General features: G+C 34.5%; 1 protein-coding gene and 1 pseudogene across 2 annotated transcripts; both read right to left on the bottom strand.

Annotated features, from left to right (window-relative positions):
• Positions 1 to 2,558: 2,558 nt before the first annotated feature.
• On the bottom strand, positions 2,559 to 9,657 carry LOC145566664 (calcium-dependent protein kinase 26-like). The gene is made up of 11 exons (XM_081626012.1): positions 8,323 to 9,657; positions 7,360 to 7,503; positions 7,070 to 7,222; positions 6,131 to 6,246; positions 5,870 to 6,037; positions 4,968 to 5,192; positions 4,737 to 4,832; positions 4,543 to 4,594; positions 4,128 to 4,197; positions 2,787 to 2,841; positions 2,559 to 2,666 (listed from the first exon to the last, which is right to left on the bottom strand). Exons 1-11 carry the CDS (start codon positions 9,266 to 9,268, stop codon positions 2,559 to 2,561), a joined length of 2,133 nt encoding a protein of 710 aa, XP_081482138.1. The 5' UTR covers positions 9,269 to 9,657.
• A 2,036-nt stretch (positions 9,658 to 11,693) lies between these two features.
• Positions 11,694 to 15,533, bottom strand: LOC145568923 (fra a 1-associated protein-like; annotated as a pseudogene). Its single transcript, XR_014096015.1, has 2 exons — positions 15,255 to 15,533; positions 11,694 to 12,364 (listed from the first exon to the last, which is right to left on the bottom strand). The product of XR_014096015.1 is annotated as a fra a 1-associated protein-like (transcript).
• Between the last annotated feature and the right edge of the window lie 842 nt (positions 15,534 to 16,375).

The following is a 16,375-nucleotide window of genomic DNA, read 5'->3' on the forward strand; positions in this document are numbered from 1 at the left end:
CAATCGTTTCTTTGCTAAAGTGATGTTTTTATTTGATTCAATTATCATGTATTTATTATATTTAAATCTCTTTGTAGATGTTGTATGAATTTTCATTTATGAATCAATCTTTATTCACCCGGAAAAAAAAAAGAAAAAAAAGGAGAAGCGGCTTGGTTGTCTATATGAAGTGAAATGTGCAGGAATTGCAAATACACGGGAATTCTAATGCCTACAAAATGTAGGAATAAAATAACCAAGCCCTTTTAGTAACTCAAAATGCAAATTCCCTCCTAACAACCAAACAAATTTATAGAATTCCTAAAAAATTGAATGTAAGAATTTAATTATGATGAAATACAAATTTTTTATGAGAAATAAATTCCTATATGAATTAAACAATACCTGAATTTGTAATACAAAGTATAGTAAGTAAAAATAAAATGAACAAAATTCAAGGATTTTTTGACTTTTAGCAAAAAAAAAAAAAAAAAAAAAAAATCAAAAAATTGTTTTTTACAACCAAAATTTCTGAAACATTTATTTTACCACCAAAACTTCTGAAACTTTTATTTTACCACAAAAAAAAAAAAAAAATTCTAAAAATTATTTTTTATCATCTACCGTCAAGAACCGTTAAATCTAACGGTTTTAAAAAAAAATCTTCAATTTTCATGCACAAAACATGTTCTTCATAGGTTTATGGGGGCATTTTGGCTCTACGGATCCTATTTGAAGTCTTGACACAAAATGATAAAAAATGCCAGCAATTTGCGTGTTTAAACATGCAAACGGGGTATTTTCGATCTTTTTTTGTCAATTATGACCTTAAAGTGGAGCCAAAGGACCATAATGCCCCCAAAATCACCAAAATCCATGTATTTGGCACGAAAATCGAAGAATTAAAAAAATTCCATTAGATTTTTGACGACATGTGGTGAAAAACAATTTTTAATTTAGTGGTAAAACAAGAGTTTTAGAAGTTTTGGTGAAAAATAATTTTTTATTTTTTATTTTTTTTTACGGTAAAAGTCAAAAAATCCAAAAATCAATTTTTTTTGTTTTTTTTTTTTTTTTTTTTTTTATTTTAAAAAGGGTCTCTTGACAAATAGTGGGGTGAGCATGGTGAAAACTAGAAACGTGATAGGTTTCACGTCCCGCCAATCATGTTGACGGTCGACGGCCTACCAACCCATCTATCCATCCATCTCTCTCGATAACTCAAAATCTCAACATGAAGTATTATTTCTTATTTTCAAAAATTATTAAATTTATAAATTAAGTTTCATAATTGATATTAGCTGTCACAACGTGAGGACGATAATGCCAGTCATATTCCAGGTCATCTTAATCAACGGCTCTTCTTCCATTTCATATACAATCTCTGCCGTTTGTTTCTCATATTTCTTGCTCAATCATATTCCACGTTGTAATGTTGTATGCACCTCATTGTTTTTGGTTTTTAGTAAATTTATTTATTTATTTATTAGTTGGTGCTTAGCTGAGCTCTACCGTTGAGGAAGTTATGGTTGCATTAAGCAAACGTGCACTGTTGGTATTACTCCCTCCGTTTTATATATGAAATTCTAAGTATTTAAAACAAGATGAACGTAAAAAGACAAAGAGAGTGTATATCTCGTATTACATTCCAAAATATTTGGAGACATAGAAGGAATAGGGGAGAAACTCGAGAAAAATAAGGAGAAAATTGACTTAGTAAATTCGGATTATTGGAGTAATTTCATCTATTTAAGTGAGGAAAGCATTATAATTTGAGATAATAAACTTTGTGCAAGTATTTGCAAGAATGCCAGTTAGTATGACAAACTTGGCATATTTGTCATATAAGCGTAATCGGATGGATCTCACAACACTCTCGCTCATATAGGGTGGGGAGGGTCGTTTAGAATGTGGAAATGAGTATTTAAGGATTAGAGAGTGTGTCAAGGGAACAAAAATATATAAGGGTAAGAATTTCGCATATCCGATATGAGGCGGAAAATTCCAGTTTCCCCGTAGTCATTTTCATTCACCCAAATGCCACAGGCATAGGGTTCACTCAATTTAGTTTGACTGTTTAAGGATACGAGTAAATTAGTGGGACTACAAAGAGCTAAAATTCAGCTCATCCAGCATAAAAAGACAGAAGAAAGATGCCTAAATATTACAGAACAGTCGTTATACCCGCAAATTAATTGAGACATACATGGGTATCAAATCATCAAAAGATTGCATTAGATCAACCTCATTAAGACTAGATACCCCTTCTAGGACACAGTCTTACCATTCATTATTTATTAAGAGAATGTACATAATTAATCATTATCGAATTTTCATTTCAACTATAATATACCTCAAATTTCCTAATTTCTAATTGTAAACCCGTGTCAAATTAAATCGTTCAATAATAAAAATGATTGCTGAAACAAAATCATGCAAACGACGAGACACGAGACTGTTGGTGGAGAGCAGGAGAGGTGTTACAGAGTTGCAGTCAGTAGATATTGTCTATTTCAGACTCTTAACAACACGGTTTTGAACCTTACATTCATCAGCAAGAACATAATTGTAAAATTAATTCAGAATAATGGTTCATCTGAAGCATAACCATTGTAGATTGCTCTTAAGAGTACAATGATGCAGAGTTGATTAACCTTCTGTTTGAGCAATGAAAAATGCAGCACAGCCTGTGGTTGTTGACAGAAATACAAACATTTATCATGTATGTATGCTGAATTGCCGCCAAGAGAATAGTTCTAGCCTTATAGGGGCATATGATATATACATTCATCCAGCGTGTGCAATACCAGATGTGAAACTGTAACATTTAGACCTTTATTTGGATCAAAAGCTCCTCCATAGCTTAACAAACACGATGAACTGTGACAGATTGCCTTTTTCTATCTCTAGATGCGCCATAGGCTATACAATTCTCATCATTTAAATTACTTCGATCTCATACCCTAAGCAAGACGTACTAGTAATAATTTATGGTTGAGAATGTACTTTCACCCCAGGCCAATGTTTGGATCATTAGTGTGTTACAGAATCAAGCAGCAGTAAATGTCAAGGGAGCCTTTCTGAACTAAGCACGAGGTTGCCTTAAGATGTTCTTACAGATATTTGTAACAATTTAACCAGCGTGCGCTAATAAATACAGTGCAACACAGAAAAACCTAACAACGATATAATTTGTATAAAATTTACAGAAAATACTCACTATAATTCCAGAGCATGTTATTGCACCTGAAAGGCTGAAAAGACTTGCTCCTTATGTACATGCTTAAACTCTACGATAAGTGTTATTATTTCTTCACAATAAGAACTTGTCACAAAAGCTTAAAAATGATCTGTTCTCATACTGCTCAATTTATCAATTATCGAGCTACCTTATACATTAAAATCTATATTTATACACAAATCCAACAGCAGACATGATTGAAGGGAATTTCTGATTAAAAAGAACTTCTATCATGTTTAGTCCTATTGGCTCTGAAACATCAGAAAATTTATCCGAGGGGCTGTTAGTATCACACTATCACAAGTTTAGTTTACCTGCTGCTGCTCTATCACGTAATTAACAACACTTCACACCAGTAAGCACTAGCAACTGACCAACTGCAAACACTGTAACATATATGATTTGACCGACTGCATTCTCTGTAACATATGATCTTGTGTTTCAAGATACCAAAGGGAAGTCATATCATCTGAAAGATTTTGGCTTATGCATTTTCTTCTTGAAGCAGTGGAGACCAACTTTTGGCTTTACTTTTCAGCCCATCAATAAAAAATCTCTTGGCTAAATCCCCTACAATCAAACTGCTCTAATTCTTGCAATAAGAATGAGGACCATGAAACTAAAAAGGAGAAAAATAAACCAAGGCTCACACGTATTCCCTCTTGAATCGCTTCCTCAACCTTTTGTGGCGTGTCCCCATTATATCCAGCCCATCTACATCTCACTGTGAAGAGAACATGGCTTCAATAAGTTTTTAATTAAATTATTATTTGTAAATTAGATTGTCAAAATAAAGGGAAGCAGGTGAATCAAAGACTATTCTCAACCACAATCTTGCTTTCATTTCCACTTATAAGTTGTACACAACAAAATCAATATGGGCTTGATAAAAGAAATAAATATTTACCAGGTAAGCCAATAATAGACATAAATGAATACTCTACCAGATACAACATAGACGAACAATATGCAGCTATCTTCAGTACAATGATGTCTTCATTCAAACTATCACTAACATCAGTACTAGATAGAAGGAATAGATAACTTCTCTGTACCCCATTTACATTCAAGAGGCGTTACTTAAACAATTAAACCTTCTAAACTTGATTTCATCAGAAAAAGAATTTTCTTATAGTACTTTTAAACCACAAATGAGACAATCCTTTTGCTGTGATGAGCAGAAATGGCAGCAGAGTAAGAAAAATAAATTTCATATAAATCAGCCCAGATATCGGCAGCAATCAGTTCCAGTATTTACATATTGGATTAAAACTACTCATAACCATGTTAGACACATGAGCACTATAACATGATCATGTTACCATCATCAGGATATCCAGCACGTACACCTTCTAGGAACGATAACAAGCTGCACTTGCATCACAAGGATTCTAAACAAAAAGATATGCAAGCATTAGGGAAATGAGTGGCCATCTAACAGCAAACCTGTTACAGCCAAATAAGTTGAATGCAAGAAGTAACCGCCATGAAGAGCTAACAAGATAAATTAACAAACCTGTATTGTAGAACTTGAATGTTTGTGTCTTCTACCAAGATCAACATTTCCTCTTTGCATCATCGCAACAAACTCGTTATAATCTATACGACCATCCTGCAAATTTTAATAATAATGATAACATCTAGTAAGACTACCAAGATACACAGATGAAACAATTTGTTCTACTTGGTCAATGAATTAACTTGAAAGTAGCCCTTCAATTAATTAAAGAAGAATAGTAGAACATACTTTATCTTGGTCCGCTTCATTGATGATTTCTTCAACATGAACAACGTCCATGCCAAAATCCTGACATGCTTGTTGTAGTTCATCTTTTGTAATGTATCCACTTCCATCTTTGTCAAAGTAGGCAAAAGCTGCACATAGATGGTCTTCTTTGTCAACTCTGTGGAGATGCAACATAGCTGCGATAAATTCTCCATAGTCAATAGTCCCACTGTTATCAACATCTGCCTGCAGTTTCAAGATAAATATGATTAGCCATCTTAAGGTACAGCCAATTTCAAAATATAGTCACAAAGTCGTCATAATTCTGAAGAGAAGTGATGAATGAGCAATAACTGCAGTTTTTATTGCAATAAGTATAATCTATGGAATGCGTTAATCAGTATAATAGCTCAATGTATCAGAATTGTTGATTCTAATCCATTGTACCAAGGGAGTCTAAAATAAAAAACTAGATGCTTCTTACCCTGGCTCATTGCTTCGTTTGAGGTAAGGACTAAGAAGGTAATGATTTCATAACGGATACATATATTTATTGACCTAATACCATGTGCTCATGCTGACTGAAATTTATAAACTTGATAAACATACTTTGATGTTACAAAAGGCCATCAAATCAATATTGCTGTCAATTCATAATTCAAACCAAGATTTTTAAAAGCAAAAATAATACAGCAAAGAAGGAAAAGGCAAGCTAATAAATCGTCTTAGGTTAGTCAATGGTTAATCATCCACACATTTGTTCACGATATAACTAGAATTATATTATCATATTTAATCCTTCTGTAGTCTTATAGGCTTTCTATCAATGTGATTTTGGAGGAATCTTATTATTTTTTTTTAAAAAAAAAACCTCAAGCAGAAGACAGAATTATTAAACTGTAATTTAGCCTCCAAACACTTACAGATTGCATTAGATAATGAATCTCAGACTCTTCGAGGTTAGCTCCAAATCTTTTCAGCCCATTCTTAAGCTCTTCAAAAGTAATCTGCCCGCTGTTATCAGTGTCTATCATCTTAAACATCTCCTTGAGTCCTGCTATCTCTTCTTCTGAAAGCCTCTCGGCTATAACCTGTATATGAGAATATAACAGTTTTGATAAACGGTGATTGTAAAAGTTCACAATTTATGTCATACAACCTATTAAAGGTGCCAAGATACATACTCTAAGGGCCATTTTCTTAAGTTTATTCATGGCACAGAACTGTGTCAATCGCGAAATTACTGAGTGATCAAGAGGTTTGTCAGGAGCCAATCCATCAGCCATAATCCAGGGGTGGCCTGAAAGAGAATCAGGATCAAAGTAAGCATCACAATAGTTAGCAGTCATCAGGAGGTTTAAGTATGACAGCTGAAAAAAATTAAACTTATATATGATTCAGGAGTTCAAAATTCTAAAATAACTTGATGAAGATGCATCAAAATATGCTAATTAATTTTTATTAACCATAAGCTTGGTAATGCTTTTACTTGATGATTTTCAAATTCGATATCAGCCATCTGGATTACTGATACCTCATACAGCTTTCAAGGAAGAACAAACATGATTATAAAAGTCGGATCAGACCTCCAAAACATGAAAAAATTACTAGGTAATGGTAAAAAAAATAACAGCTCAGATAGAAATAACAAGTAACCAAGTCCTGCACACCCTTCATTAACTAAACACATTCATTTCACATCAACAACAAAGTATAGCACAGTACAGACACTTACTGTTTCACGCAGTTCGTGTATTGCTTTCATGTAACATCACTAATGTAAAAGCTATATGTACAAACAATAATTACCACTACTGGCGTGAGTATAAAAATAAACATAGTAGATTGCACATGAAGACAAGGGACTGTACAAGAGTAGCAACGATAAAAACATAAGCAATATTGAAGAAAAGAGACTGCTGTACGGGATACCAAGATATTACAAGAAAAATGTTAGTTGCTTCTGTTTATTAAAACTGTCTTAGTTAGATATTTATGATCTAATATTAGAGCAAATGTCAATGAGGGTGCTGGTACAGTCAGCATTTGTATATATAACCATGTATCTTCCAAAAGAAGAGTGTATTAGAACTCTACAATCTAATTTCCGGTGTAGCACTTACATAAAACTTCATGTGCAGTTAATCTTTTCTTAGGGTCTCTTACGAGCATTCTGCGAACCAAGTCTTTTGCACCATCCGAGATATTAGGCCATGGATCAGAAATAAAGTCAAGATCACCATGCAGGACTTCTTCAAATATTTCCTCCTCAGTTTCTACATCAACAAAAGATTAAAGGTCATATAATATTGCTTCTGGTAGGAAAACCAAGGTAACATACCATGATACCAATTAATCAAGGTAGAAAAAAAAAAAGAATAAATTGATTGATTTATAGCTTATGACTTCTTACCTGCCCAGAATGGAGGTACTCCACTTAGGAGAATGTAAAGGATCACTCCAGCACTCCAAACATCAGCCTCAGGACCATAAAGTTTGCGCAATACCTCAGGTGCTACATAATATGGACTCCCTACCACATCGTTGAAGACATCCCCTATTAAAAAAAAAAAAATAATAAATAAAATAACAATAAAAAAATCAGCATAGGAACACAAAGAGGCAAGTTATGGTCCTCTATGTAATTAGTTGAAATTTATCAAGGGGGATTCTCATTATATATAACAACAAAAGGCATCCAACAAAGCAATGGGAATTGAGGATATAACCAGCTCTAGTTATTTTATTATCGGTCCTAGGTAATCTTGCCTATACGAGAGGCTGTTCCATATCGAATCACAACTGATAGAGCTATAGCTATAGATAATTGTCTAAAGTACTGAATAAACTAAATTATTCTTAAATAACAGGAACATAATTCCAGGATAAGGGGTCGTTACAACTTTGAAATAACTTCTTAGGGCCACATTATCAAGCGGAGAAAACTGACAGCAGTTCTATGGAATGAATTCGAAAGAAAACAAAAGCCACACCATTTGCTGTGTGAAGCATAATTCTCTTGTGGAAAATAAACATGAACTTAGTATTTGGAATGTTATTATTTTTTCTTCCAATGAATTCACAAGTTGTTTCTACAGATGGTCTTTATAAAGCTTCTAGAGAGCTGGGGTGCAGCAATTCAAGACATATTTAAAACTGTTTCATCGTTATGCTGCTCTTTCTAGTGAAGCATGTCCAGACATTGATGCTGCTATATATACATTTTACTTTCGTGGCATAGTCATGATCTATCTTTCCACAAAAGTTGACCTTTGACAAACAGAAATTAAGACTACCATGTTCAAGACTCACAATCATGTTTGAAAGAAAGATCATACAAAACATTATTTGCTTGAGAGATTTGAAGGATATATACCTGGCTTGAAAAATATTGATAATCCGAAGTCTATAGTTTTGAGAGGCGATTCCTCCTTCTCATCCACGAAAAGAAAATTCTCAGGCTTAAGATCACGATGCATAACTCCTAATGAGTGGCAGGCTTCAACAACACTAACTATGATCCTAGCAAGATTAGCTGCCTTCCTCTCTGTGTAATGCCCCCTCTTGACAATTCTATCGAAAAGTTCACCACCAGAACAAAGTTCCATGACTACATGAATAGCCACACCATCTTCATAGGCATCATTAATGGTGATCACATTAGGATGGCCCTTCAAGTGATGCATAATCTGGATTTCCCTTCTCACATCATCCACGTCTTCCTTGTTAATCAGCTTCCTTTTCGCGATTGATTTGCAAGCATATTCTTTCCCAGTGGCTTTCTCCACACAAAGGAAGGTAGTACCAAACTGCCCATGTCCAAGTTTTTTCCCTAAAGAGTAAAATTCCTTCAGATTTCCAGTCTTTCTTCTTAAAACCGAGTGCACTTGCAGCCCTGCACTAGCCACCCTTTTCACATTTACAGGCTGCTTCTTGGTCTTTTCCTGATCTCCTCCATTAACATTTCTCTTTCGACTCTCTTGCCTTACTATTTTACTCTCTTGTCTTCCCATCCTGCTCTCTAGCCTCCCCAACCTGCTGCTCTCCTGCCTTCCTAACCTGCTTTCTTGCCTCCCTACATGGCTCTCTTGCTTATTTACTCGACTCTCCTGCCTCCCTACTCGGCTCTCTTGTCTATTCAACCGGCTCTCTTGTCTGCCTAATTTACTGTCAATCTTCACTACCTCAGGTGGCTTGAATTGCACATCTAATGACCTATCTTTTCCTTTAACATCGCCATTTGGACCATCTCCTATTGTCTGATTTGGTGGCTTGCACCAAAACCCAACCTGAATAAGCTTTGAAATGCAGTTGTTCCCCATCTCATACTAAACACAACCCCTTCTCCCACCTCGCCGCTCAATAACCAATATCTGTTTGTCTTATGATCACTCAAATGGGTTCAGGGTTTTTCATATGAAGATGATGTCAAGAACCAAATTCTTGCAAACTCATTCGCGCCACAACTCAAACACCTTATCTGATATTCAACCATGAACATTAACATACACAAATCAATGGTGACATTGCATTTCCCTAAACGATATCGATGATCAAGAAATATAAACCCTATAAAAACAATCCAAATTTGACAAGTTGCAGAAAAAAATCAACCCAAAATGCAAAGCACAATTTTGGAGGCAAATTAGGGTGAATGATACAAAATGGAAAATTTAAGACAAATTCTTAATAACCCACATTGAGAAAATGATCAAATTTTCGTAAAAAAACAATTCAAAGCCTGGATCTCCCAAGAACCAAGAATTTATCTAATGTGATGGACAAGATTTTCTTTAAGAAGCGGAATTTATTTTGGAGGGAAATGAAATAGGTGCAAAAAAAAAAAAAAAAAAAAAAAAAAAAATCAATGTGTTATGAAAAAAAATCGAAATTGAACAAGAATTTAATCGTTTTGGGGGAAATGTAAAACAGGGTTTTGAAATTTTGATGTAATTTCCAGTTTTTTGGGGAAAAGAGAGAAAATTGGAGAAAGAAAAAGAAAAGGTAATATTACAGTTTTTTCTGTTAGAAAGCTTTCAAATTCCAACGACGTGGCTTCAGTTAACATTCTGGAAAATCTTACGGCCAGGAGATGTGGGTTTCAGAGATCAACGGTGATATTTGCTGTTGTATAGTAAAATTTATTTATTGGGTTCATTTTTTACTCAAAATACAGCCATGTTGCCGGCCTTAATGTCAGCTGAAGATAAGATCTTCTAGGGAATTCATATACTCCGTATTTCGAACTTCAAAGATTAGTTTAGAACGAGTAAGCAATGTAATTCTTGATTTATTTTAGCGTCGTGAGACAAAAAACAACAATTTGAGCTTAAACGACGTTTGAATATGAGCAGGCCTCGGTTAATCTCTGAGATAAACTGGGCTTGTTTATCTAGGGGTGTACCGGTCTTTTCACGCAAAAAAGAAGGGGTAAATGTGTAAAGAGCTTGTGACAGATAAACTTGCAAAATAATTCCAATAGAACGACGTTAAGGAGGAAGCCCTTAACCATAGTTAGTGGGGGTTAGTGGTCATACAAGTTATTGTATTCGAAATTAGTGAAAGTCATTGAATTCAAATGTTGTTCACCATCTTCATCGTCTTCGCTGTAGCTTGTCTTGTTGGGGTCGTCGTCGTTGTAAATTTTCGGCAACCACCACTCCTCAAATTCAGCAAAAACTTGATTACTGAACTTGTGAGGTTTAATGCCTCCGGAAATGGTCAGATCTAGCAACCACCACTTTGCTTTACAAACCCACTTTCATGAGTTTTTGATTAATTCAATCCACATCTTCCTCCTTCTTACACTAACACCAACCCGATGTTAACGGCGGCTCCGCCGCCAAATTAAACGAAAACCCTACGAAAATTAGAGAAATTTAGGATAGGATTAATCCCAAAGGGTAATTGATATTTCCGTCTCCATTGATTCACTATTGAAATGAGCTTTCGATCTAGCCATTGACGTTTACCAGAATCATTCCCAAATAATGTTTATATAATTTCCAATTTTTACTCTATACTTCAATTTTGATGTTTTTATTTTTTTTACCTTTTTTTAATTGAAACCTTAACTCACCATGAGTTAACTCAAGCTGATGAACTTGGGTTAACTCCAAACGGAAACAAGAAAAATCGTTAGTTGATCCGTGAAGATCACCTTGCACGTGGGCAGTCAGAAAAAATGTAACACCTCAGTGCCAGCAAGTTGTTTTTTGTTTTTTTGTGCAATTTAATTACAAGAATGCCACTTGATAAACAAAAAACGTTTATCAAGGGGATCAACTTGTATTTGCTCTTTGAAAATACAAACGTATGACACCTAACTTTACTTGTATAGCTTTGTGTATCACAATTTTAACAAAATGATGCATTAATGGACATAATTAACATTTTTACTACTCCGTATAAAGTATAAACCATAACATGATAGTTTATCGTCAATCTAATACAAGTGCTTATATATAATATACTTCGTATTTAGATCAGCACGATTATTCAGCTTTATTGGTCTGTTTTATCAATTATTTATAGCTATCCAGAAGCATTTTGCAAATTACTTAATTACTGCATGAAAAAGTCAGGAAACATGGCCTCACGTCGTTAAGTCATAAAAAAATAAAGTGAAAAAAAAAAAGACTTAGAATGATTCCAAGTACAGAAAATAAGTTGACCATGCCCATGTCTACAAACTAAGCTTTTAGTTCTTTTAAAATCCACTTAATTAGTTAATTAGCACAAAGAAGATGAAAGAACTAGATCATAAGCTTTGCCTACCAAACGAGGGACAAGCTTGCTAAAGACCAGCCCTCCACATCTCTGGCACAATCTTTAGGTCAAGTCCAACAATATAAAATTTTCAATTCTTGGTCAACAATAATCGTTCCAGCAAACTGAAAACAAAAAACCTAACAATGCATTAACTGTACAATAACCGAGCTGATATTCACGCATTCATGATATTTATTGTTTTGCTACGAAGTATAGCATACATGTCCTTTAGTTTCTAACGTCAGAATAGAACGTGTGGGAAAAAAAATCGATAGAATCAGACATCCCTAGCCAGTCCAGTAAGATCAACATTCCCAGAGTCTGAGCTGTTTGGAATTGTCTTTTGTTCCTTCAGAATATGGCCATCAATGGGTATTTCCTGCCTCCTTGGTGATGATGAAGACCCCCCAAATATAGATGGATCATCCATTAAGCGGGAGAACTCATTTCTCATCTCCTCAGCAGCTTCAAAGAAACGGCTGATACCCCCAAAGACACTGCGTTCCATAGCCTCAATATCACTGCGGAGTCCAGGGAATTCAAAGGGTCGCATCATATCATTGGATGGAAAAATTGACTCTTTCTTCATCTCATCAGTCACATCTTCTTCTGTGTACTCTTTGTTTGATTCCATAATCTCAGTAGGCCTGTTATGTTACAGTTTCAAGTAAAATAGGCAAAATATAAGCCACAATACAAGGGACAGTTACACAAATACAGCATTGACCCTATGCCTTAGGGTCTTAAATTATCATCCACTAGCCTACAAAAAGTCAAATCTGTTGTTCTTGATAAAATTATAAGAGAGGTGCATGAGACATCAAAAAGCTGAAAATTCAGGCAATTTAAATAAAATGGTTGCTCAAATTTAAAACCAACTCCCCCATTAGAGTAAATTAAAAAATGGCCAACTTCAGCCTTGTTGGAGTAAATTAAAAGGCCATTGTCAATCATAAAAAATGATAGAATTCTCTGGGGATCTAGAAAGCAAAAAAAATAAACCAGCAAGGTAATATAAAATCATCTTAAATAGGATAAAAAGAAGAGGTTCATTATGGTGTTTAGCTTTGTTGGTTCATCAACCTGAATAGGCTACTATTGCAAGCATGTCATGCAACCAAGAAATATGTACAAGCAAGCACTCTAAGAGACTAAATACACTAAATTCAGATCCATCAAATCTGTTAAACACCTCTTGGAGCTTAAAAATGCTTGTCAAATCTATGGGCAATATTCATGCCCATTAAGAGTCCTGACACAATGATAGAATTCATCACCAAAGATAACCCCTTAGCTTTAGCTTTAATTCAATTCAAAACTACCGAGTGTAAATGGAAGTGATAAATAAGACCTTCTACACTCTCAAGTTATGTAGCAGGGCCTAATTGGACAAGTTCTAGTGGAATATTGTTTTAAAAGTAGTTGATGAGGATAATTTTGTGCCACAGGTTCCAATTCCCAAGCAAAGGAAACTCTAATTTGGCATTTGATAAAGCACTGGCTTGAAATGCAATAGCAAGATTTAACTCAGATTATAAAAAGAAAAGAGGTTGTCTCACATCGGTAGAGAATCAAATGATGGAATCCTTGGGGACATTTAAGAGAAAAAATTAATTGTAGTGTCAATGATGGAATCCTTGGCATCTTTATCTTGGGTTGGGTCTTTGAGCTTCAGATCCAGCTGGCAATAAGCTCAGGCCAAACTTATAGATTGGGTATCAAGCTTAAGCCAAGCTCAACATACCAAGATTGATGAGCTTTGAGCTCAAGCAGGAGCCTTACCCAGAATACATTTGAGCTGAGGCAACCTTACTTAAAAGCAGTCTTAACTTGGCTCGTTAACACTCCTAAGCCAGAAATCATTTAACAGCTCTAAAACACAAAATAATACAGATTACAGAGCACAAGCAGGGAAAAGTGTTTGCATTCTCGTTAAAATAACATCAACATAGACCATGACCATTTGAAACACCCCTTCCCTTCACATAAGAAAACCTGTTTCACACTTCCATGCTACGCAGACTAAAGCCTTACTAGGAGCATGCATGGAAATCATATGGTTGGAAAGGCAAGGAAAAAAAGCTTAATTTTGTCTAACAACAAACGAAAATATTCAGTTGAAGAATGGGTTCTTTCCCAGCAGGCCAGAGCCTAAAACACATGGAAATTTATGCAATTAAGTTGCTATGAAACACATAAATCACTTGGAAATTTGGCATAGTTATATGTGCACACAAGGGTAAAGGAGTTGAAGGCCATGTAAATATAGGTAAAATGTAATCAAGGTGACAAAGTTCACATTTTTCTCTTTTAAACTATCATCTTTAAGACTTTAACACACGTAAAAATTCCCTTATTAACACCACAAGTTCCCAGCCTTGGCTATTAGAACATCTTCTCCCAAAATCTCTTATCTCTCATGGCATAGCTTAAGGTGATCAGCTTTTTAAGCAAGTGTTGCAGTTCATTTTTCATTGATAAAAACTAATTCTTAAAGAAAGTAAAAGACCCCTGAACACCACCACAAATATGGAAAAGGTTTTGTATACATCCTATTGAAACTGCCTTGGATTATAGCTGAAAGATCCCAAATGTAACAATTTTCCAAAATATAAATGAAACTGAGTAGTTCTTTGGAATTAAAACACTCTCAAAGGTTACATATTCATGCATGCCCAATATAATTTCTTTGAGCATCCACACTTCCACAAAATACATATTCCAGTACAGTTAATTTTACTTCCAGCCCATCAACCCAAAAACAATACAGAAGGTTGTCATTTCGCGTTTAATTCCATTTCTTCTCTTTGTGAAAGAAAAATGAAGTCCATGAATTTTATCAAATGCAGCCAGCGAGTTCACTGTTCTTGAAAAAAAGCTTTAATAAAACAGTTCATTTAGCATAAATGAAAGTAACAGATTGATAACTTGGTTCTAAATACCGAACTACCAACTAAAACTTCCATCTTATGATTGCATATAGAAATTGGTCTAATAATGAGATTTCAATATCTATTGCTAAGTAATCAAATACATGTAATCCATCACTATATCTCACAGTACAGACCCAGATTATTACTTCTCTAAAAGTGGTCCGAGTAACGAGCTTAATCACATATCAGCACAAAATGATCTTCCCAACTTAATTATTAATCAGGCTCAGCTTGTTTGACTAGAAAACCTTTTACCTAAGTCCATGTAACACAGCTTACTATTTCGCAATTCCTAAATCATGTAAATGTATGCAATTCACATAGAATCAAATTCAAATTTCAAAATAGCCATTAACATCAGCAATTTCTTCAATTGCATATATTGTAGTTGTTAAATTTTCGGCAATATTTTTCACCAAATCAATTCAGAAGATTCAAACAACAAGTGATTTATACTCATATCAATGCAATCACAACAGCAAAAAAGGGGGAAAAAAAAAACCACCGAAATCAAATTGCGAGAAATTCAGCAATCCAAAGCAAACGAAAATAATAAGGAAAATTTTATCAAAAATCAGAGAAAAGGAGAAAGAGAGAGACTGACTTTCCGACGCAATCCTTGAGAATTTGCTCGGTTTCTCGCACTTTCTGACGAATTTACCAGGCTCAACTTCCTCAGTGTTGCGTTTGGATTGCACTATTTTCCTAGTCGAGCAACGATCGGCTGAATCGGAGCTAGGGTTAACTTTAGGGTTTTGAAATTCTGCTATATCGAAGGAATTCGAGTGATTAGGTTCGTCGTCGTCTCTCCAAACCCACCCCATTTTTCCTGTAGAGAGTTCTGTTTTTGTTTCTTGGCGCACAATCTAGAACACTCAAACCCAGATTTAACCATTCTTTCTTTCATAATGATATTTGTACTGACTTCTCTCAGAGGCGGTCTGTGCACAAGGGTGCTATGGTCATTTCACTCATTTGATTAGATATCAAGTATTCACTTCGTGCTAGAAAAATTCTTCCAGTTTTTTTAGTTGACACATTTTGACTTTAACCGTGTTTAGTGATTTATACGTAGGCTATATTTGGTAATTAGTTGTTAGTTGATTGATATAGCTTATTGTATTAATTGGTTTTACTAGCTTATTATATTAGATGATTTAGCTGGATGAAAATAACTAATTGTGTAAAAGTGTTTGGTAAATAGTCATTTATTGTTAACCGTTTCAGTGTATTTAATACCAAATAGCTAATTGTTTAATAAGCTAATTTAAAAAAATTCTTTTAATAAGCAATTTACCAAACACCAAAATTAGCTTTTTAATCCCGTTAAAAAAGAAAAAAAAATAGCTTTTTAAAATGGTCAAACCTTTAATAGTGTTCAACAAGCTAAAACATTTTCAAAAGCCTCTTTACGAAACAAGACCGTAATGAAAAATATAATCGGGTGATATCTTGTTAGATCCGTCATAATATATATTTTCAAATTATCAACTTTTTATAATTTTTGCTTATCACTAATTAAAGATATTAATGGTTGAATTTGTACATTGGCAAAACATAACTAAAGAGATGTGTTAGCTAAAAAGAAAGGCTGGAAGTAGGAGTGCCTCCGTTTTATATTATATGCAACTTTTACTAAAAACGATGCTACACATTATATACAACAAATAATTTCTTTCCTTTTTAAGTTGGCATTTCTTTAGATCTGCTACGGCCAAACTCGCT

The sequence above is a fragment of the Chenopodium album genome, chromosome 11 (assembly GCF_948465745.1).
Source record: "Chenopodium album chromosome 11, dcCheAlbu1.1, whole genome shotgun sequence".
Classification (NCBI taxonomy): domain Eukaryota; kingdom Viridiplantae; phylum Streptophyta; class Magnoliopsida; order Caryophyllales; family Amaranthaceae; genus Chenopodium; species Chenopodium album.

What these genes read in the sequence shown, in the direction of transcription:
- LOC145566664 (XM_081626012.1), bottom strand. Translation starts at nt 9,268, where the DNA reads ATGGGGAACAACTGCATTTCAAAGCTTATTCAGGTTGGGTTTTGGTGC. An exon ending in AGTACCTCCATTCTGGGCAG is followed by an intron (nt 7,223 to 7,359) that starts GTAAGAAGTCAT and finishes TTGTTGATGTAG; the next exon opens with AAACTGAGGAGGAAATATTT. An exon ending in TGCTGGATATCCTGATGATG is followed by an intron (nt 4,198 to 4,542) that starts GTAACATGATCA and finishes ATTGTACTGAAG; the next exon opens with ATAGCTGCATATTGTTCGTC.